General features: G+C 35.1%; 1 protein-coding gene across 1 annotated transcript; it reads left to right on the top strand.

The window, feature by feature from the left end:
* The first annotated feature begins 5,709 nt into the window (after positions 1-5,709).
* LOC106661596 (tryptophan 5-hydroxylase 1) lies at positions 5,710-22,804 on the top strand. Its single transcript, XM_014385112.2, has 11 exons — positions 5,710-5,718; positions 12,389-12,582; positions 12,678-12,891; positions 12,972-13,069; positions 13,281-13,348; positions 13,406-13,456; positions 15,599-15,744; positions 15,810-15,945; positions 19,569-19,695; positions 19,868-20,097; positions 22,123-22,804. The coding sequence occupies exons 2-11, from the start codon at positions 12,391-12,393 to the stop codon at positions 22,364-22,366; spliced, it is 1,506 nt and encodes a 501-aa protein (XP_014240598.1). The 5' UTR covers positions 5,710-5,718; positions 12,389-12,390; the 3' UTR covers positions 22,367-22,804.
* The last annotated feature ends 917 nt before the right edge of the window (positions 22,805-23,721 follow it).

Genomic DNA, 23,721 nt, shown 5'->3' with positions numbered 1-23,721 from the left:
ACTGTCGCAATGTTGTGGATTTGAATTAAGGAATCCTTTAAAATATTTATTCGCAGATTTTTCAATAATACAAATGTTTTGATAATTATAATAACCCTAAGAATACCTCTTTCATTTCTAATCGTTGAAAACTGTTACAAACTAACAGATAACGATTTGTAGGGGCATGGCTAAAAATTGCACAACATTTTGTCTACGAAATAACCTTTTTTCATAATATAAACAGACAATTCATATTAAAATTATGGCAATTTAAAGCTGCATAAATATAGTTAAATTAGTTTGTATAATCAAAATTAAGACAATTTTATAAATATTATTGTAATTTGAATAATCATAATTGTTCAATGAGTAATTATTAAAGGTCTAGTAATTTTAGCAACATTAAGAATAACGTGGAAGAGATAAGTCCTTTGTCTTCGAACAAAGGATGCAATGTTGTGAATCGTCATCCGGGCTCTGTTTATCTCAAGAGAATCTATTCATTCGGAGCCGACAATTATCTACAATCTTAACCATAAAATTATTCAACGAAGTAACAAAAAGACAGAATCATAGGGATTTATTATTTTGGAAATTCTTTGAGTATTTTTTTTTTACGTTTAAGTTTGCATGTCAAAAAAAGTTCTTTTTGAACTAACAAAGGGAGTATTTAAACTTTTTTTAGTGAGCCGAAAAATATTAAACACCTGTCTAAGGGTTTCGTCCAATTGGCCCCATGAGCCAAGAAAAAAATTATTGTTAATAATGTCCAAATATTGCCTTAACAAATTCTCAAGAGTTCCTTATTGAAGATGGCGAAATACCGAAATGCGTTTGAATAATTCATGTAACTCACGAGTAAAGACCTAATTAATGACCCAACGATTTTTTTTACAATGGATACCACAAACTAGAGGAGTTCCCTCCTGAGCACTGCAGCTGTACAGCTGTACTTTATCCCTGGCTCCATTTTTTGGGTTTGTTGGGTTCGCAACACAAGTGTGAATTTGAGCCCCCCCGGTGTGCCCGTGTTCTTCCATCGAAGAAATTCATTTTTGAAGGGGGTTGGGACCAAATTCAGGGTTGCTGAGATCCGATACCGCCCCTTCCATTGATGAGTGCCGTGTCAATTTCTTTCAATTGCGGCCACTGGTCCCCTTAGGCGTCAGAAAAAGTCCAGAGGCGACGGCGGGGATCGAACCCACGACCGCGGGATCTACTAGCCGAGAGTCTGCTAACCCAACGATGGTTCAGCATGCCATCTCCGCTGTTCGCAGCTCTCTCAATCAATTTGAATGAAATTTGACTGGATTTTATTGCAACGAAAATATCGGACAGGTATAGAGGGATTTGGCGAAATTAGCCCAATAAGTTTGTAATAGAATGTTAAATATTAAGGTCGTCTCTGTGAAAGGCTAAAAGTTAATTTCGAAATTTGTTAAATGATGAAACAAAGATTAAATTTAGTTTTCTTACTTTATTGCTTTCTTAGATTTCTTTTCTTGATGATGATGATGATGATGATGAAGGGAGACTAGAAAATGGGGGTTTATTTTCCCCAAGCACTGCAGAAAGCAAACAGTCTTGCCAGAGGACTGTAAGACCATACATAGGCCCCGAACCTATACTTGGGATAACAAAAACAAATATAAAATTCTCCATCGCAGAATGGATCCAGACAAAACAAAAGGAGAATTGGATAAACTCTAACGGCGCTAGACGTAGCAAACTTATGATGAAACAACCAAAGATTGGCAAAATCATTGCTGCAATTGGAGAGGCCAAACTAACCGGTCACTGGCATCAACACAACATGGGTATACAGGGTGTCCCAGTTCCTTCTGTCGAAACTCAGGGAATCGATTCTACTCCTCGTTTGGAGCAAAAAATGCTCAGGAGAAAATTTTCGAAAAGTTCTCTATTTTGATGATATTCGTCAATTTAGGTTTTTTCAACTTTTCACTACTTTACCACATAAAAACGCTTATAACTTCCAAAATGTTGAGACTACAATAAATCCAATTACACCATTTGAAAGAACGCTAAATTTGCTGTAAGATACTTCTATTTAAATTTAAAATTTTCGCCACGATTGCACGTTCTACTGAGGCTACAAAAAAATACCTTCAACTTGTCAAATTTCACAAAAACTTCATCTAATATGCTTTACATTGATTTTTCAACTCTACTAGAACGTTATTTAAAAACCTGGATATATCAACCAAAAGGATTCAATCCTTTATTTAAGGAGAACTAGGTCATTGACTGTCGTTGGTACATTTCCTTTCCGTGAGTATTTTCTTTGTATTCCAGGCTATGTCTCCACTGAATGGTTGCTTCATATTCGAAGATGACATAGGCCATGACTTGATCATTTCATAATCTACAAATGGGATCATAATTGAATATGCCTGTGTGGTGTAGATTTCTCAGTTCACTCCTCGGTCAAATCACTCTGGGTTTAGCCCTATTCAACAGTTATATTTTCCTAGTGGATTCTTGTTTTCCTTCATACCCAAGAGGAGAAAATTATGCAACATTTCAAATTAAAAAGATGCTTCATACTCAGAGAGTCTTACAAAAGAAGAAGAAAAAGAAGAAACATTTATTATTAACAAAAATTAAGTTTGCAAGATAGTTACAGTAAATTTCAAGCATGGCTAAATCCGGAATTCCTTTAACTACATGATAATGGATTTATTAATAGTAAAACAGACATATATAAGTAAAAAATAAAAATAAAATTCGTATTCTTTTCTTTTGGACCATGTAATACACTGTTAATGTTGAAAAATTGAAAAACGACAGAGTTACAAAATTAATATTAAACCGTCTTATTAGGCTGTACCTGGGCTACCATACCATATCATCCCCAAGCACTGTGGAACTGCTTCACAGGGAAATGATGAAAGTCCTCCTTGGCATTTAAATTGAAAATAGAACATCTTTTCCTGGTGGACCCTTCCTCAGCCAGGGTAAATAATGGAGAAACAGCAATTCCACTCTTAGCTTGAACAACCATCTCAATTGACAAAAGATTCAAACCAGGGTGACTGCAGCTACGCTAAAATAGTTCTATACAGAAGATATCTTTTTGCTGTTGAATAAAGTAAAATACATTTTTGCAAATAAATTCCGCTTCTGATGGAACGACTAATAATTTAATTGATACGCCGAACCGACACATTGGGTTCGTCTTTACTCGCGAGTTTGATGAATTATATCTTCAGTGAGGAATATGGATGGACTGGAGTTCCTCACTAATGATGGCGCAACGCCGAAACGCTTTTGAGTAATTCAACACACCTGCGAGTGAGGACGGACCGAATAAGCATCCCTATGCCGTTTCAGCAAGGGTTCACCTTCTCGCAGACCAAAACCCATCATCAAATTTAATTGATACTATATGATAATTTAAAGAATCGTTATATCGGAGAGATTTATAAGAGTTAATCAAAGAAGTGGGATTCTTTTGGACTTCTTAGGGACGAATTGAAGTTAAAAATTATTTCATTGTTTTAAGATAGGAAAACAGCCATCTTCGACAAACTAAACGCAGCTTGAAAATAAAAAAAAATGTGTGGTGATTAGTGACCGTTAATCGATATTTATTTAGAAATCGTGAGATGTGGTCTGGTGTGATGTAGGTTTCAGAAAAACATTTTCTTTATCGTGCCAACGTTTCGATTTTTATTGAAATCATCTTCAGGGCTCAAAGTGTTTGTCTTCTGTGTAATTGTGCCATTCTTGCGTGTCGTGTCGAGAGTGCATAAAAAAATATCGGGAGAGTACTTTTATACATTTAGCTCTCCGATGTGGAGCAAGACTTTCCTTTTAGCAGTCAATTAACGATTTCAATTAGAAATAGCTGAGATTTATTTACAATCCGATTTATTTTTAGTTTCCCACTTCTTAACCCTTTGTCATATAAACAATCCAAACTGCATTTTTATTTGTTATTTGCATGCAAATAAGACGAGAAAACGAGTTGAACACATATTGGGAAAAAATGCAAAAACGAAAACAAATGAAAAACTTTTCAAGAAGAGAGGCACAATCGTTTCGTAACAAGAAAATTAAACAGTTAAAAACATACCGATTGTAAATTTGTTGTCCCGATGCATGTAATAATCACTAGATTATTTTTTATTCAAAATGAATTCAGTGTAAATTTTATAGAAATGTTTTGAAGAAGTGTTGTTTAAAACTTCAGAGTCAGACAAGGATCGGCCTACTCTGTTTTCCTCTAAGAGAGGGAGTACTTCAAGGCAGCGTACTTGGACCGATCCTTTATTGTCCCCTACTGCGCAGATATCCCAACTTCATTCTCCACCATCTTTGCATCTTTTGCCGACGAATCAGTCCTCCCGATCTCACAGTTGCTTCTGAGAAGCTCCAGCCATATGTCCTGCAAATAGCCGAATGGAAAAAATACTGGCGTACAAAGCGCAATGAAGCCAAAATCACCGACGAAACTGATCACTGCTCAAACACTAAAGCAAAACTGCTCATACATTTTTTAATAATAAATACAACTCAAAAACTGAATGCGTCCGCTACCTTGGGTTCATCTTCAAGACTAAACTGGAACTACCAAACACGACTAAAACTACAGGAAACAAACGTTTCTAACTACTCTACCGACTACTGTCACGCAAATGTAACGTTTCAACAAAAAATTAAAGAATACAGTTATTTCAATTTAAAGTCCTTTGAACGATCCTTTTTAAAAAGATAGTTCCTACTCACAAGTTGTTTCACAACAATCCGGATTTCGAGCCCTTTTGCTCATCATCAGGTTGAAGGGTTTCTACAGACACGTCTCTCGACATGAATTGCAAAAGTGAACCAGCTGATACTCCCGCCAACGCGACGTTCCAATGAGGAGTTGGTTTTTTAATGACGCTCAATATGCGAAAAAACTTACTGTGAGTAGGAACCATCTTTTCAAAAAGGATTGAACTCCACACCCACTCCATCGTTCAAAATTTCTATTCCTCAAAACGATGTTCAATGCTCCTTACTACATCCTTCACAATGACTTGAAAATCCGTGCACAAAATAATTTCCAAAACCTTGGCCACTTTCCACATAAACTCTCCTCTCTCCCCAATCGAATTGCCCAATCCTTATCCAAGAGAAACCACCCTTATAATCTTACCAGACGAGTGAAGAGATGTCCTCGCGATGCACAAACAAGAATTAATCCACGCGTATTGTTGTGACAACAACAATGGTTAATTCCAATCACGATGATCTACGCCATTTTTTTTAAATGTTGATTTTTAGTTATCGCTGAAGAGAGGACGTGTGAGCCCCAAAATATATTCGATATATGCAGGAGAGCTGGTTATTCTTGTTCCAAGTTATACATAATGTAATAATAAATATATTATTTTTTTTAATTTAAAACTGTTGGGAGGATAGCATAATATTTTTAACAGAACCATGTTTGTACGTTATACATTTTATAGTTAAGATATATTATCAAGCGAAGAAGATTAAACTTTTTAAACAAATTTGAATTCCAATTTTAACAGAAAAGTCAGGAGAAATATATTTTTTAACAACTTTAAAGGATTCTATCTAAATCGTTGATTGAATGTTATCATCAAAATAATTTCACGGTAAATGTCACGTTTTTAGTTTTCCTATCAACTGGTGGAAGCGCATGATTGTGACGTCAGCGGGTTTGAGAACCACTTGTCCGTCAGTTTCTCCCAAGACGAGTTGAAGGTAAGTAAGACAAGTCTCAAAAAGAAGTCTTTAAGAAATTTTCAAAAACATACATGAAATACTGACTAACCCAATCGGAAATTTGTTAACAGGGAAAAAACTTTAGGGCTTACAATTTATACTGATTTCCTTGAAATTATTCAACGTAACGTTAGACTATTTAAAAAAAAGTATAAAGTAAAAGTAATAACCTGAAGAGCAAAATCTTTATGTATTAATTATTTATTCGTGTTTAACAATGATGAAAAACGTCTGTTTTGAACAAAAAGTTAAGCTGCATTTTTCACATTTCGAAATCAATATATATCTATTCCTTGATGTAGGTTTTTATTCAATTTAAAAAAATTTACGTATAGTTCTCAGTGAGAGATAAAAGAGTTTTCATCGAGACATCGCGATCATAAATTAAATTCTTACTTAAAAAAGTAAAATTTATAAATTCGTTGTAAATTACCAAAACTGGAATTTTTAGTGGTCTGGGAGAAGCGAAGAAGCTCAACTGAGCTTATATAAATCAGCACAATTTATAAAATAGTAGATTCTACCTTCGAGATTAACAACTTTTGTGGCTTACAATTTTGGTTTGCCTATCCTCGCCGGTTTCAAGACATGTTATTTACAATATTTAACAACAACGAGTGTAAACTACACCCAAAACAAAGATATCCCTGGGAAGAAATCTCAAAATTCCAAAAAGAAAATATAAAACAATACATAATTTAAAAATTAACAATTAGCGTTTCTAATCCAATGTTCTAAATGTTTGAATTGATACAATTTAAATATATTATAACACAATAATAATAATAAAAGTGTTTCTATCTAGTAAGAATATATTACGCATCCCTAAAAGTCATCAAAATTGACTGGTAAAAATAATTTTAAATAAATCAAATAGATACAAAACTAAGTTATATTTATGTCTTCATACGTTTAAATTTAAATTGTGTCACAAATCTTTAAATTTATATCACACAGGATTAAATTATTTCCACGATTTATCAAAAACAAATACCACCAAATACTATTTTTTTCCTGGCTGTAATGGAAGAATAACAATTTTATAACTACGTGCTCAATTTGTTTTTTTTATTATTTGACTTTGAATCCACAAAAAACTATTATCTTTTGTAGTTTCCATTGTAGTGAAATAAAGATTTATTATTATTGTTATTATTATTTTCTTAACGAAAATATAACAAAATTATTCATTCGTTTCATTCTTAAAAAAGAACAATTTTAAAAATTCAGAATTCTCTCGGTTTATGTGTTTGGTAAACAATACAAAAAAATCGAAACTATTCCTTATATTTTATAAGGTTCTAACCTTAAACTTGGAGTTGAGTGTTTCCTAGTACACTTTCAAAATTAAGAAAAAAGGGATTTTTTTTATTCCAATGATTATTTAATTTATAAAAAGGGCTTCGCATCCATTTATAATTGTTTTTATAACTCAATGCAACCAAGTGAATGCTATTACAAAAAAAGTAAATATTTTTTGAAGAACTTAAGATTTAGAAGGGAACACGCAATCCCATCCAATCCTGTTGGATTTATTTCTACTTAGCTTAAGATTTTACAAGGCTCCTTATTAAAACTTAATTTAAATAAACCTGTTCAATTTTTTCGTAAATCGCCAAGAAAATTATTTTTCATTTTTAAGTCTTTATTGTTGATCCAGCTTTATATCAAGCTAGCGATTCCTACATAATTGCCAAAATTATGCTTTCTACATCTTTAGACCTTTTTGTTATTTATTTTTTTTAGCGTTATTACACATACATAAAATAGGTCAGAAGTCATTTTCCCCAGTCATTAGAGATTAAATATTAGCAAAGATTCACACAAATCCGGTCGTCCCCCTGCCAGACTGTCGTGTAGGTTTAGCATTTAGGTTCGCCGTGTTGTGAAATATTTGTAATTTCACAGATTCTAAAGCTTATTTGTTGAATATAATAAATTGTCAAATGCATTTTGTAGATGTATCAAACATTAAAATCGGACTGTTGTTTCCATTTAAACAAAAAAACGAGGCAAATTTCTGACAAATAATTTTGCTGTATTGTGTATTTTCTTATAGAATGTTTTGTATATTTTAATGCTACATACGTCGTTACAAAGCCACATTTCTCTTCTTTCAAATGGTTTCTTTGACGTTAAAATCCTTTTAGTCGTCTTTGAATTGTAGTTGTTTTAATCAGATATTCCGATAACGACTTTTCAATAACCAATATCTAGAGGTGCTAAAACGAAATTTCATATTAGTTTCACGAAAAATATTATATGACCTAGTTTACTTGAAAAATATTTTATTTTTAGACATTTTTTATTATTGATAATCTTTAATAGCTTTTACTACAGTTTTATTGCAACTACATAAGCAATGCTGTAAAATGATATATTCACATCAACAAAATGCTGCTTTTTTGCATATTTTAACAAACATTCTGTAAGTAAAGCTGATTTGTTGTCAGTACACATACCGATTTTCATGATCGATAATTCGTGTTAAAGAAATTGCCAAGTGAATTTTACAGCTGTATCAAACATTAAAATCTGGCTTTTGTTTAAAAAACGAGGTTAATTTCTGATTTTGTATTTTATATATTTTCTTATAGAAATATGTTGTATATTTTAATGCTACATACGTCTTTTCAAAGCCACGGTTCTCTTCTTTCAAATGGTCTCTTTGACATTAAAATCCTTTTAGTTGTTTTTGAATTATATTCCGATAATGACTTGTCAAAAATCGAAAAACTTTAGAGATCAAAAATTTGATAAATTTAAATTTAAAACAAAATTTATGTTAGTTTCACGAAAAAAACGTATGACCTAGTTTACTTGACAAATATTTTATTTTTAGACATTATTTTGTTGTTGATACAGTTTGATAGATTTTACTTTTTTATTGATGTAAAAGTGATTGACCAGCTGTTATTCAACAGTATATTTGGTAGGATCGGGGCTTTCGGTGTTTTATTTCACCTTCCTCAGAGTTGTACAAAGGATACATATACATATAATATTTTATAAGTACTCATCTATGAAAATCAAAAATTTTCCAACTTACAGACGCTCTGTCAGTGTTTAAAATTGTTTTTTTTTTTTTCAATATGTATAGATATTTGTTCACTCTTTTTTCATTTCATATACTAAATACTATGTTTTTCATAAATAAATAAATGGCACTTATTACAAACTATTATCACAGACAAAATCAACGCAAACAAAGAGGTCTAGTGAATATGGTGACTAGTGAAATAGTGCCATTTATTTATTTGTTGAAAACATAGTACTTAGTATTAAAAAATGACAAAAATAGTGAAAACATGAACCCTGAGGAAGGTGAAATAAAAAACCGAAAGCTTGACGTAGTTTCAACACCAGAACATTCTTTGGACCACATCCCCGATCGTACCAAATATTTTTATTGCAACTATGAAGTTCATCAATCATAATTACATAATGTAAAATGATATTTTCACATCAAAAAATGCTGTTTTTTTTGCCTACTTTAACAAACATTCTGTCAGCGAAGTAGGTCAGAAAATGGTCAATTTGGGCAAGTTTAAACCAACACGGCGTGACACACCCACCTAGTCTTCCCACCCGCAAGACTCGAAGGTCGTGCCGGTTTAGCATTTAGGCTCGCCGTGTTGTGAAATAATTTTTGAATATCCGAACGGAATTTGATCGTTCCCGGCCATCGGTCCGCCTAAGCTCGCTATATTTATCAGTCGGACGAGTTTCGCTATGTCCAATACATATTTCTGGCATGTAGCTTACATCCGAGAAATTTTCTTTATCGACAACAACGTCAGATTTTACAACAAAGTTGGAATTCTGTCACGTAACAACAACACAACAATAATGTAAGTTCGTTTGTAAAAGCAAGAACTCGTAATTGCTTTTAACTCAATGTGACAGGTTGCTATCTATACCACATAAATAATAAATCCATATTTCTTTACAATACATCTCACCTAAAAACTAGCAGGATTTGACCATTTATTGGTATAAAACTTTAGTAAATAAAAATCTTAATTAAATAATCACATTTATATATGTAATGGTAGAAAAATATTATTTTCACAACTATAGATTGAACAAGGACATATCAATTTAAAAAATATTAAAATTGACAACTCTAAAGTTTTATTTAGGTTAATATTGGTATAAATTATTTATCTTCGACATTGATTTTTTTGGGGGGGAGTTGAATGAAGACTTTAAAAATCCTTTTCTCCACAGCGACCTACATAGACCTATTGTGGAATACCTTTAAATTATGATTATATCATTGAAAGTGCCCCTTTTCCTACAAGAGTAAGGACTTTCCTTCGTTCTCTTTGCTCACCTCTTTTGGTGTGAGAATAGCTTTATTTAGAATAGCTAAGTACCAGTAAGTGGCTGTACCGTGCTAATGCTTCACGTTCATAAAAGATATGTGCCGATGTCTCTAGTTCCTCCTGATAGGGTCGGGATGTTTGTGACTCTGCTCTACCCACCTTTTTTTGGAATATAGTTAAGAGGGCAATATAGTATAGAGGCCTACAATTTTCCTCAAATCCTGCCTGCTTCGAGACAGGAATTCCTTCGCCTTACATTTTGAGAGATTTATAAAAATCTTAGCTCTGCTCTTACCTGGTGCTCTTGTCCAGTGTTTAGTTTTGCTTTTTCAAGCCAATTATACAGTTTCAACTTGCACACACACTCTGGTGAATCTAAATGTGGTTCTAGTCTCATGGGTGAACTGGCTGACTCTTTTTTGGATAGTTGATCAGCCTCTTCATTTCCTTGTATACCTTCATATCCCGGTACCCACTTTAAAGAATCTAAAGACATATCTAGCTTGAAAATTGTTGGGATTAGTCCAAAGGGTTTTTGTTAGGTAGATCGGCCCTTTATCCCTACACCTACGCCCCGTTTCATCTTTGATCTGTGCACCATATTAAGGCTAGTTCCTGAAACTTGTGTCTTCTTTTCTTCTAAGCCTTTGTTATCTATTACCAGTTGGAAGGATCTGTCAAAATTGAGTTTTCTCTTATATGGTCAGGTACCGTAGCCATCTCATTTATTTTAAATCTCTCCAGAATTTTGTGATTGCTCCTCTTTAGATCGGGCTATCTCAAAAGTAACGTGTGTAAGGATGAAAAGATGGAAGGTCGAGTGTTTCCGTTGTTGTAGTGTGCAGGTATGCATTGGACCTGTTATATTAAGATCATTGAATATTAGATTCATTAAAATCACCATTGAAAAATGGCAAAAAGGAGGGAAAATTCAAAAGGTGGGGTNGAGTAAAAATTGCAACGTTTGCAGATGACACAGCGGTGATATCACTAGGACCGACTATCACCCATTCAACCAAATTCCTCCAAAATGCATGTAATAAGATAAAAGAATGGACAAAAAATGGAAAATCAAGCTATCGTAAATCAGAATAAATCAGTTCATCTAATCTTTTTAAACAAAAAAGTGGACCATGTTCCGTCGCTCACACTCGGTCGAACTACTATACCATACAGCGATACAGCTAAATATTTGGAAATGACCTTAGATGCCAAGCTGAGATGGAAAGAACACGTGAAGAAAAAAAGGACAGAAATAGGTTTAAGGTATAGAAAACTACTGGTTGATAGGACGTGGCTCCAACCTTGCTACAAAATAAAATATCATACAAACAAGTCCTAATAGGGGACCGCGGTAGCCGAGTGGTTAGCATGAAAGCCTCTCACGCCGCGGTCGTGGGTTCGATTCCCACCGTCGCCTCTGGCCCAATAACCCCCCCGCCCAAATTTGAACACACAAATATGAATTGTCACATGGCTAATATGCATAGTTCATAACGCCAAAAAAAAAACCTTACATGGAAAAAAAAAAAAAAAAAAACCCTAACCATCCCTAACCGTCCTAATGCCTGTGTGGACATATGGTTCAACTATGGGGTAGTACCAAACACACAAAATCATACAAACACTCCAAAATAAAATCTTACGTAACATGGTCAATGCACCTTGGTACATAAAGAATAAGGACTTACATAGGGATCTTAAGATCCCTGAAGTCACGGCGGAAATACAAAGATTTGCCGCCAAACACCAGGCTCGCCTCAGCTAGCGCGAAAATGTGCAAGCGACCAAACTCTTACATAACCAGAACATTAAAAAGAACAAAGCCATATGAACTTGTAGTTACAAATGAATCATGAATCGTGAAATCTAATTCTTATTGTACCAATGGGTTTATAAGAATTTAAACATTTATTTATTCTATAATATTATTATAAAATTAATGGTTGGTCTAATAAGACCAGTTTTAATAATTAAATTGAATGAATAAAAAAAATCAATGCAGATTATACAGGAATAAGTTGAGTTTTGGGTTTAAATTTGGTGGTTTTTGATGTGAGCCGGTAAAAACCATGCTCAACTACTCTAGGCAGGTGATTTTTTGGGACCGTCTTCTCTCGCCTGTTTACGTTTCACTCAAATGCGTAAACTTTCACCTAAACTTCCTGAAAATGACGTGAAGAAGAAGCGCATTTGAGTGAACCTTAAGCCAATGAGAGTAAAAGGGCCCAGTAAAGTTAGTGTCGAACAGTTCAACACATGTTGGTTTAGTTATTCTACCCCTGTTGTCTAAAATGTTAATACTTTTTGTTTTAAACTAGAAATGAGTGGTTCCGGTAAAAGCCTTCTTGGCCTTTGGCTCTATAGGACTGGTGAGAGAAGGGTTTTGCGTGATTATGAGAGAAAGTCGACATCAAATCATGACCGAGAAGGGGCGATCACTGGAAGAAATTCGATCGTTTTTTCCCTCAAAAATCAAATCGGGGGCCTCGCACGTGTTCTGCAGGTTTTCCAGGTAACTCTTACTTATTATACCATCCATCAATAAATCGATTTTTAGTATATCTACGGAATAATTTATTATTATATATTTATTGGATCCGTCTCTAGGATATGGGGATTAATGTGGTCCACATTGAATCCAGACCTTCCACAAGGGCCGAATCCGAATACGAAATATTAGTCGAAGTTGAATGCGACAATAGGAAGATGGAACAAGTCGTATCACTTCTGAAGAGGGAAGTAGCTGCTGTAAATTTGGCCCATTACGAACAAGGATGCGATTTTCCACCGCCCACCCCTTTATCAGCCACCGCGAGTTTTGGTCAGTTTTCATTCACTTCGTTATATATATTTATAAATGTTTTATTCAAACTGTCATCCTTTTTTCTTTTTGACTTCAAGATTTCGAAGAAGTTCCCTGGTTTCCAAAAAGAATTAAGGACTTGGACAAGGCGCAGAAAGTTTTGATGTATGGATCTGAGTTGGATGCAGATCATCCGGTAAGATTAATGTGGCTTTTTTGAGAAAATTCATATTAGAAAATATGAAGATGTTCGATGTGGGCTAGTTTTTAATTTTTACAATGCAACAAATTTATCCCGGGTTTTTAAGTATTTTTACACAATTTATTAAAATCACTTCCTATTAAAATATGCACTCTCCTCCATACAGAATTATCTTTCAAGTAACTAATTTTGGAAAATATTCCAGGGTTTCAAAGATCCCGTATATCGCAAAAGAAGGGAAATATTTACAAATATCGCCAACTCATACAAATAGTAAGTAGAGAAAAGTTTTCTTCTAAAAATAAAAGTGATCGTTGTCAATATTTTCAGCGGAGATGTAATTCCAAGGGTACAGTACACAGCAGAGGAGATCAAAACTTGGTAAGCCAATAGATACACCATTCTATTTTTTAATGCCATGTACAGACAAAAACATATACTTTTGATTAAATGTTTATATAAGCCAGTAATCATCTGAGTTAAAGCATAAATCTTTCTGATGATTATGTGACTTTTGTAATATTTTTTTGCATTTCATAATTATAGATCATTATTATTTTTTACAAAAATAATTTTGAAAAGGTTAACAGTAATAGAATTGAATGGGCAAGTTAAGGTCAAATCTAATTCTACTTGGTATAATACGAGATGAAAAGCTGACCTGGGCATACCATATTCAAATGCCGTTAACAAAAATGGCGTAATCTCAATAAATAGCTAAAATTTGTATTGACAGCGAAATCGAAACCCTTACTTTAATTAAGGTTTTTAGTTGAGATAAAAAAGTCAGTGTCACGAGCGGGATTCGAACCCANTTGTGAAAATATCCCTCGGAAAAAATTATAGATTTATTTTGTTTGATATGTACACTAAGAGAATAATACACTGACAGGCAAAAAATTCGACTCAACTGATTTTTTTTCTTCATTTTTTCGATAGAAGTGGTTGAGTGGCGGCGTATCTAGCCGAGGGTCGTGGGTTCGAGTTCCGCTCGTGACACTGACTTTTTTATCTCAACTAAAAACCTTAATTAATTGAAAGATATTAATTGGCCAAGCGGACCACGAAAATTAGTGAATTTTATAAAGGGTTATATTCTTCAACAGAAATAAATATAAAAAAGACACCTCTTTGATAATATAGTTCCATAGATATCAATAGACCATAAATTGCGTGTTTTGTGAAAATATCCCTCGGAAAAAATTATAGATTTATTTTGTTTGATATGTACACTAAGAGGATAATACACTGGCAGGCAAAAAATTCGACTCAACTGATTTTTTTTTTCATTTTTTCGTTAGAAGTGGTAAAGTAGCGGCGTATCTAGCCGAGGTCGTGGGTTCGAGTTCCGCTCGTGACACTGACTTTTTTATCTCAACTAAAAACATTAATTAATTGAAAGGTATTAATTGGTCAAGCGGACCACGAAAATTAATGAATTTTATAAAGGGTTGTATTTTTCAACACAAATAAATATAAAAAGGACAACTCTTTGATAATCTAGTTCCATAGATATAAATAGAACATAAATTGCGTGTTATGTGAAAATATCCCTCGAAAAAAATTATAGATTTATTTTGTTTGATATGTACACTAAGAGGATAATACACTGACAGGCAAAAAATTCGACTCAACTGATTTTTTTTTCATTTTTTCGATAGAAGTGGTTGAGTGGCGGCGTATCTAGCCGAAGGTCGTGGGTTCGAGTTCCGCTCGTGACACTGACTTTTTTATCTCAACTAAAAACCTTTATAAAATTAAGAGCTTAAATACAAAAAAAAAGATAAAAACTTCAAAAATTTATAGTATCCCTCGATAAAATTAGTAAATTTAAAGAAATTATGTGATGCCAACCAGTATAGAAAAATATATTTTTTATATTTATTTCTGTTGAAGAATATAACCCTTTATAAAATTCACTAATTTTCGTGGTCCGCTTGGCCAATTAATATCTTTCAATAATATAAGCTTTTGGAATCTTATTACATATTTTATTAATAAATAAACAAAAATCAAATTTGAGATTAAAAAAAAAGAATTTATATGAAATGATTTCTTCTAATCAACTATGTCATTAATATAATTCAGGGCAATACGTCACGTGAGATTCTGTATTTGAGAAGCTCCTTTTTTCTAAATTATGATCTAATAACGTAGTAGCGATTGGCCAACATCAAATTATCGGTCTAAGACAAACAGTGGTATAAACATGACCTCTGATTCACACAGCAAGCCAATTTGGAGAGAGGAAGACATCGTGAATAATTGGGTTATAACGATACGAAATGGGGAAGCGGTAACGCAATCTGAGTCACAAGTCTTCCTAATGACTCGAGAACCGATCGTGACTACTCTCAAACGAACACAATTTGTCCCTTCTTGTCTTGTCCTTATCCCCGATCACCTCTTACAAACCAGAGATATCGTTAAAAGTATTCTTACGTTTCGTGATGTAACTATCAATGTAAATGTTACTCGGTGCCACTGCCGTTAGGTTTAATATTGAGAATTTTTTTTTACCAGGGGAACTGTTTTTCGAGAACTGCATAAGCTCTACGAAAAATACGCATGCCGAGAATATCTCGAAAACTGGCCCGAACTTGTAAAATATTGCGGCTACAGGGAAGACAACATCCCTCAGCTTCAAGACATCAACGTTTTCCTCAAACGTGAGCCCGACAGTCACAATAATCTATTAGAGTATGTTTATAAATTATGATTGATTTTCGTTTAGGAAAGACTGGATTCCAATTGCGTCCTGTTTCGGGATATCTGTCTCCTAGAGATTTTTTAGCAGGTTTGGCGTTCAGGGTTTTTCATTGCACCCAGTACATAAGGCACAGTTCTGACCCGTATTACACGCCTGAACCGTAAGCTTAATTTTTTCTGTATTTATCTTAAAAGTGCGTACTTGCTTTCAATTTAACGTGCTTTCAGTTGTCTCTGATATGACATTCAATTTTGATAAAAATGATTTCTTGAGTTGATCGTACAACACTTATACATATGAAGGTTTATTAACAGGTTAACCTGAGGTCATCATCGGCGCTCTGTGTGTTTTCTTTCTTTTTTAGTCTTTCACGCTAATTTTGTTTTAAACTGCAGCCATTTGAACGTCTCGATCTCCGCTTTTACATGTTTTATGTGTATATTACATATGGGGTACGAGTCTACCCAGGCATTTAACCCCTCGGGTCTTGGTCGCCCACCCTGTGTAATATGTACATTACATCGATCCTAAAATGCTAGCCTTGTTACGTTCGTAACAGAATATGTATTATTATTATTATTTAACCGGTGATGCCTCCTAAATTATAATGTCTCCGAAACTAAAGTTTGCGTTGGGTCAATCAAAAATTAAGACGGCCTGGTATAGGCTTAGGATGAGGGTAGGTGTGAGAATCGAAGAGAGGTCGGTGTGCGTCGAGACGGGGATCCCTGCGGCCTGGCCGGATCTTTTGAAAATTATCAATTCCTTGATCGATGAAGGCGACAGCGGACCCTCTACCGTGTGTACGCCACATTCTAGACAAACTTCGAGACGCCAGATATCTTTCATCGCCGGACTTGAAATCCGCCTATTGGCAGGTGAAGGTTGTTGCTGAAGACCGTGAGAAGACTGCCTTCACTGTACCCCGAAGAGGACTTTTCCACTTTGCCTTTGGGTTGCATAATGCGCCGGCCACGTGGCAACGTCTATTTGACTCCGTTTTGGGTCCTGAGCTGGAGCCGAAGGTATTTGTGTACCTGGACGACATAGTCGTTGTAACACAAGAATTCCAAGAACACATAGAAACTTTAAATTTAGTGATGAAAAGGCTTTGCGACGCGGGATTAACGCTCAATTGGGACAAAGCACAAATTTGTAGACCAGCGCTGCGGTACCTTGGCTATGTAATTGATAGTGATGGCCTGCATGTTGATCCGGATCCAGCCCACTGAGAAGACACCTCTCCGTAATGGGTATCCTACCAGATCCCTTTTGCCGTTTTTGCGAAATAAAAGAAGAACTAATAAAAGAGAACTACCTCGCAGAGTGTGATAGGTGTGCTAGGTCTAGATTTGAAATTTTTGAAGGAGAGGACATCACCAAATCACTCCCCGAGATTAAATGGTCCAAAATCTTGGTGTTTGTGAACAGGTCCAAGAGGTTTATGCAGGACACGTGAGCCGACCAAGTCCCGGACCTTTTAGGGATGGGGTACGAGTTTACCCATGTATTTAACCCCTCGAGTCTTGGTCGCCCACCCTTCATAATATACATATATATATATATATATACATACATATATATATAACGTATATGTTGACCCGGACAAGGTTAAGGTTATATTAGACTTCCCACAACCTCGCACTGTCCGTCAAGTTCGGAGGTTCTTAGAATTAGCGTCAGGGTATCGCCGCTTTGTGTCCCATTTCGCATCAGCTAGCGCACAATTGTCCGATTTGTTGAAGAAGAATAAGAAATGGAGCTGGACCGGTGATCAAGAAAAGGCTTTCCGAGAGTTAAAGACGTTTTGGTGTCCGCGCCTGTGCTTACTTGCCCTAACTTCAGCCGCCCCTTTATTCTTCAAACTGATTCGTCCTCGATTGGATTGGGTGCCATACCGTCTCAGGTTTTTGAAGATGGAGAAAAACCTATTGCGTATGCCAGCAGAATGAAGAGAAGAATGAAAGGAACTTCTCTGTCACCGAACGAAGTGTCTTGCTGTATTATGGGCTGTAGAGAAATTCCGACCACCGTTCACTCACTTGGCTATTCAATCTGAAGGACCCTCAAGGAAGGTTTGCACGATGGTCACTTAGATTGCAGCAATACGCATTTAATATTCAACACCGACCAGGAAACAAAATGCAGCTGCTGACGCTTTGTCCAGGGCTAACGAACAAGAGGCCGTGAGAATAATTGACGTACAATTTAATAATGTGGAGGATCGGTACGCGATTATGATTGGGAAGGGCAGAAGAATCCAGCTGGTTACCTTAATTGGAAGGTGGAAGACAATAAGAAACTCTTTAAACGCGTAATTGATCGGAAGGAGAAAATGCTAAGCGATCAACCGAATTCTTGGAAACTAGTAGTTCCTAAACAACAATGTGCGGACCTACTACTGGAATACCATTAGCTGGCCTTGGGGGATTCAAAACTCTTCGACGGATTAAAGAATTTTATTATTGGCCTGGAATGGCAGCAGATGTAGCACGTTATGTCGCTAGATGTCCTACCTGACTGCCAAACAAGCCTCTGCAACAACTACCAGCTGGACTTGATAGTTGACGAGCCGTGGCAGTTGGTTTCAGCTGTTCTTATGGGCCCATTACCTCTGACCTCGAAGCAGAACCGATATATTCTAGTCGTCGTAGACTACTTTACCAAATATAGCGTCCTCATACCACTTCGCCAGGCTAGCGCAAAGACAGCTAAGCTCATTGAGTAAAATGTTATTCTCAGATTTGGAGCCCCTCAGAAACTTATTTGTGACAACGGAAGTCAGTTTGTCAGCCGGGAGTTTAAAGATATGCTAAACAGCTATGGGGTTACTATTTGGTATACCGCCGGCTATCATCCTCAGGCCAATCCCACGGAGAGAGTGAACCGCGTCATTAAGACAATGATGGCCTCCTATGTGAAAGATAGCCATCGCAGCTGGGATAAAGAACTACCTAAGCTCGGTTTCGCGCTCCAAACGGCCGTACACGAGGCAACTGGTTTTACCCCGGCATACCTGAACTTATTTTATTATTATTATTTTTTACGGTTCGCTGTTTCCGAGTCATATAAACAGCGTGGCGCCCATTTTTAATTTAATATTACATTAAGTAACCCCGCCCGTCTCCTCGGAGCGAAGCCGGCAAATTTTCGGCGTAAGAGCCTCTCGATGGACCTCAGGTGCTAACTACAGAATAGACACCAACAACTTACTCGATATAAACATAGAAGTCTGAATCACATTCACTCCCCCCAGAGTACACGATGTCCTTCGAGGATAGGTTAAACAACCCCTTACTTTCACGCCAATAAATTCATTCATTCCAATAAATTCACATAAAAACAACACTCGATATAAACATAGAAGTCTGAATCACATTCACTCCCCTCAGAGTACACGATGTCCTTCGGGGATAGGTTAAACAACCCCTTACTTTCACGCTAATAAATTCATTCATTCCAATAAATTCACATAAAAACAACACCCGATACAAACATAGAAGTCTGGTCATACTAGACTTATACAATGATATATTTTTTAATATTAGACAAAAATAATACAGTGTAATCAATTCTATTGGTGTGATATAAAAACCAGGAATGAAAAAAAAAAATTCAAAAAGAAGATAAATGATTGAAGGGATGACAGTTACATAAACTCTTCATCCTATAAGCCATAACCATTTCTCTTCACATTACCACTAATCAATACTAATTAAAATAATACTATTTAAAAATTGTTTAGTTGCTTATGAACGATAATTCAATCTATTTCAATTTCAGAGACTGCTGTCATGAGTTGTTGGGACACATGCCACTTTTGGCCAACCCAAGTTTTGCGCAGTTTTCGCAAGAATTGGGTTTAACTTCACTTGGAGCATCGGATGGAGACGTTGAAAAACTTGCCACGGTTGTTTTTCCATAATTAAACCTTTTTTTATTATACATATTTTATTATTCACTCTCTCGTTATAGTTAAATCAATTAAGTAGAAAAAATTAGAAGAATTCAAATCACCAATGATTTTTTAAAAAAAATTTACGATCCCATGATTATGATGATATTTGTGTATTCTTTTATAGCTCTACTTCTTCACAGTCGAGTTTGGATTGTGTAAACAGGACGGTGACTTGAAGGTTTACGGAGCCGGACTTCTGTCATCTATAGCTGAACTCCAACATGCTATAACTGCAACAGATAAAATAAAAAAGTTCGATCCTGAAGTCACCTGTCATGAGGAATGCATAATAACATCTTATCAGAACGCATATTATTACACCGATTCATTTGAAGAGGCCAAAGAAAAGATGAGGTACAAACTATTTTATGATCGATTTATTGGATTTATAAGGATCCATTACAATCAACAAGTTATTAGCGAAGGTTTACATAATAATAAATAATTATTATGTTTTCTCTTTGGGTTGTTCTCGTACAACATGCAGAGACGAATCATAAAGATTATCAACTAAATAATGTTAACGGTCTTTCTTTTTTTTGGCTAATTAATTTCAAATGATTCTTAGTACGTGGTGGGACTTCGTCGCACCATTTACCACCTCTGAATTCTAGATCATCCACTTTACAGTACAGTAGGCGGCAAATTCAAAAATATGTTTATTCTATCTTTATACTTATTAGATTTTTATGTTTTACATACATTTTTTATTCCTCGCTCTAAAACCAATACAGCAGTTGTGCTGGTGAAATGTACATTTGTGGAGTGGGAAAACCAATCTGAAGAATCCCATTCTTTAGGAATTTCAGTAATAGTTATTCCAAACAAATTAAGTTTATTGGATATTAATTACTACGATGTGCTGAATCTAGGGTCTATGGAGTGCACCCACCCCGTTATGTAGCTGGATCGCTAGTACCTCCCTTAAATCAGATGCCCAGGAGATCGTTGCTTCCCAACCAACGGGGTCAGCTTCGACGGGGGTTGTCAACAGCTAGAACATTTCAACCCCAAACTCATGCCAGCTATAATCTTGTTTATTGCTAATTAAATTCGATAAGTCTGTAGCACAAATGCATACATAAATATTCATGCATTGCACGCAAATTTTTATTGTTTAAAAGTTATTTCATTGTCACTTTTTAGTAGGCCCTAGGTAATCGCTTCTTTAGGTAAGCGAGCAGTATCAGAGGAAAAGGCAAGCAAGGCATTCAATTACTGAGCTTATAATTGTACAAATAATTTTTTAAACTGAATTTACGGTAATGGGTAGTCATATAATATTTAGGTTTTTCTGTTTTTTTATTCGATAAATATAAATCATGTATGTCCTAGGGTAGGACCCCTAATATCAGCATCCAACCCCATGTTTGTAACTGGGTCGCTCGTTCCCACCTAAGCCAGATGCCCAGGAGATCATCACTCGTGGGCAATCAAATAAGTCGAGGATTTATAGAATTTTTTTATTTTTGAGAATGTTTGAATGTTTGGCTGAACAAGCAATTGCACGTACATAAGTTCCTATTAATTTATGTATGTTATAGATAGTTTATTATGTTGATATGTGACAAGTTAACGTTACAGTATTAGTGCCATGTCGATCATTTGTCTATGTACAACCCAGGTATCGCACCTTGTCCGTGGTTGGTAAAAGAACTTTTTGAGAAATAGGTGGATTTTTTAAAATTTAATTTCAACCTTTTTCTTACAATACGATTGCGATAGTGTAAGGTTTTGCTCCTGGCACAAAAGGACAGGTGTCCTGATACGATGAGTTTATCATCGGCGAAGATAAGAACGGTCATTTGTGCATGAAACGAGATGTCAGCTGTGTACCTGTTTGTCCCACCGGCCCTGAGGTACATCAGCATGAGTAGGACAGGAATTTAGACTCAAAAAAACTAGCCAGTGAGGTACAAAGTATATGATTTTTGATAGTTTTCAAGCTTGATTGCCTCCCGAGTAACCTGATCTCTATCCTAGTTGGCTGGTCTGTCAGATCTGTTTCAGCAACCCCTTTCTTTCAATAGTTGGAGGTGAATCGATAATTTCCTAATAAAACAGAGGAAGTGCAATAACAATAAAACATAAAGAATGAATACTCGCTTTTTTAGTTTTGTGGGGAAACGAAATGATATAGGAAAAGAAAGGCAAGTGGCTAAGACATCAAGAGGTGGATAAAGGCAAGTGTGAGGGAATAAAAAGACTACTCATGTTTAATACAATTTATCATAACCAAAATTAAAAGAGTTAATTATACTTCAGTTTGTAAAAAAATCAGATAACCATGTTTGGCTTATGGACCGACAACGTTTAAGAATTCTCTATATCCTTCAATATATTTTATAAATCATAAAAACTGATTATAAATATTTACAGAGAATTTGCAAAGTGTATTGAAAGACCGTTTGGAGTGCGTTACAATCCTTACACACAGAGTGTTGACGTGCTTAGCAATGCTCAGAAAATAGCAGCATTGGTCTCTGAACTGCGTGGTGATCTTTGCATTGTGAGCAACGCGCTTCGTCAGATCGAAGCTAAAGACGGCACCGTCGAGAGCATTGCTTTAATGCTTCAACAAGGGATAGATCTTGGAAACGACAAAAAACACGAAGATGATTAATCCAGTATCAAGTAGAAGAAATCATTAGAAGCATTTTCCTTTATTTTGCACAACTGTAAAACAATTTATGTTCCGCTTAAATGTAAAACCATAATGTCAAGTAAAAACATTATTGTTGTCTTTTGTTCTTTATTAAATATTAGATCCTAATTTCAAAATAAGATTACAGCAGTAGAGGATGGTACACTAATGAAATATACAAATTGTATTTATTTTTTTGTTTAAAGTTTGTATATATCGAACACTTTTATACTCTGGATATAGCCTGGATGAAAAACAAAATCAGTTGTTAATTGCCAAGCTTTCGACCTATTTTAAGATCATAACAACAAAACAATCTTAAAAGATGTTTACAAATAGACATAAATGATCAATTTCAAATGGTAAGAAAGGTTAACATGATCATAAATACTAAATTTTATCAGCTTCTATTAAATGTATAAATACTCAACTAATTGTACAAAAAAAATTTTTTTCTTTGAAATGAGAAGTTTGTGGCATGGGCGATCGAAGTTACGGTAGCTCAAGTGGTAGAGCAGCGGCGTATTGAGCTGAAAGTTGTGGGTTCGAATCCCGCCTGTGATACAAATTTTTCATTTCGAAAAAAATTGTGTACAATTAGTTGAGTAATTATCATAAATATTAATAAAGGTGGATTTGTTTTTACGATGGACAGGTCTTCTAAGCTTTTTTAAAAAGATAGTTCCTACTACTTTTTAAAAAGGATTGAACACCACATTCACTCCACCATTCATTCATTTCTGTAGATCTTCTAAGTGTATTGTGACCTGCTTCTTGTTGCAACTCAGCAAAGTTGCAAAGTTCCTTCAGGCCGCTACTGTAAAAATTAATTCTGACTTAGAAACTTTTCAGTCAATACAATGACCAAAAATGAAGCTTTTTTATAATTTATGTGGTAACAGAAATGTATTTGATGAGAAATTTTATCTGCTGTAATTATAAACATAGGTAGTAACGTGTGGTGATTAGTGACCGTTAATCGATAATTATTCAGAAATTGTGAGATGCGGTCTGATATAGGTTTCAAAAAAACATTTTCTTTTTCGTGTCAACGTTTCGATCCTTATTGAGATCATCTTCAGGGCTCAAAGTGTTTGTCTTCTGTGTAATTGTGTCATTCTTGCATGTCGTGTTGAGAGTGCCGCAATTCTCAACACGACATGCAAGAATGGCGTAATTACACAGAAGACAAACACTTTGAGCCCTGAAGATGATCTCAATAAAGATTGAAACGTTGGCATGATAAAGAAAATGTTTTTCTGAAACCTACATCACACCAGACCGCATCTCACGATTTCTGAATAATTATAGGTAGCAACAACCAGAATATGCAA

This window comes from Cimex lectularius, unplaced genomic scaffold (assembly GCF_000648675.2).
Source record: "Cimex lectularius strain Harlan isolate CLEC.00 unplaced genomic scaffold, Clec_2.1 scaffold44, whole genome shotgun sequence".
NCBI classification, from domain to species: domain Eukaryota; kingdom Metazoa; phylum Arthropoda; class Insecta; order Hemiptera; family Cimicidae; genus Cimex; species Cimex lectularius.
The sequence above is the reverse complement of the archived record's forward strand: the minus strand, read 5'-3'. Positions and strand labels throughout refer to the sequence as shown.

Coding starts and splice junctions, on each gene's coding strand:
- LOC106661596 (XM_014385112.2), top strand. CDS start 12,391: ATGAGTGGTTCCGGTAAAAGCCTTCTTGGCCTTTGGCTCTATAGGACT. Junction 15,745..15,809: donor CATCAACGTTTTCCTCAAAC/GTGAGCCCGACA, acceptor ATTTTCGTTTAG/GAAAGACTGGATTCCAATTG. Junction 20,098..22,122: donor GAGGCCAAAGAAAAGATGAG/GTACAAACTATT, acceptor AAATATTTACAG/AGAATTTGCAAAGTGTATTG.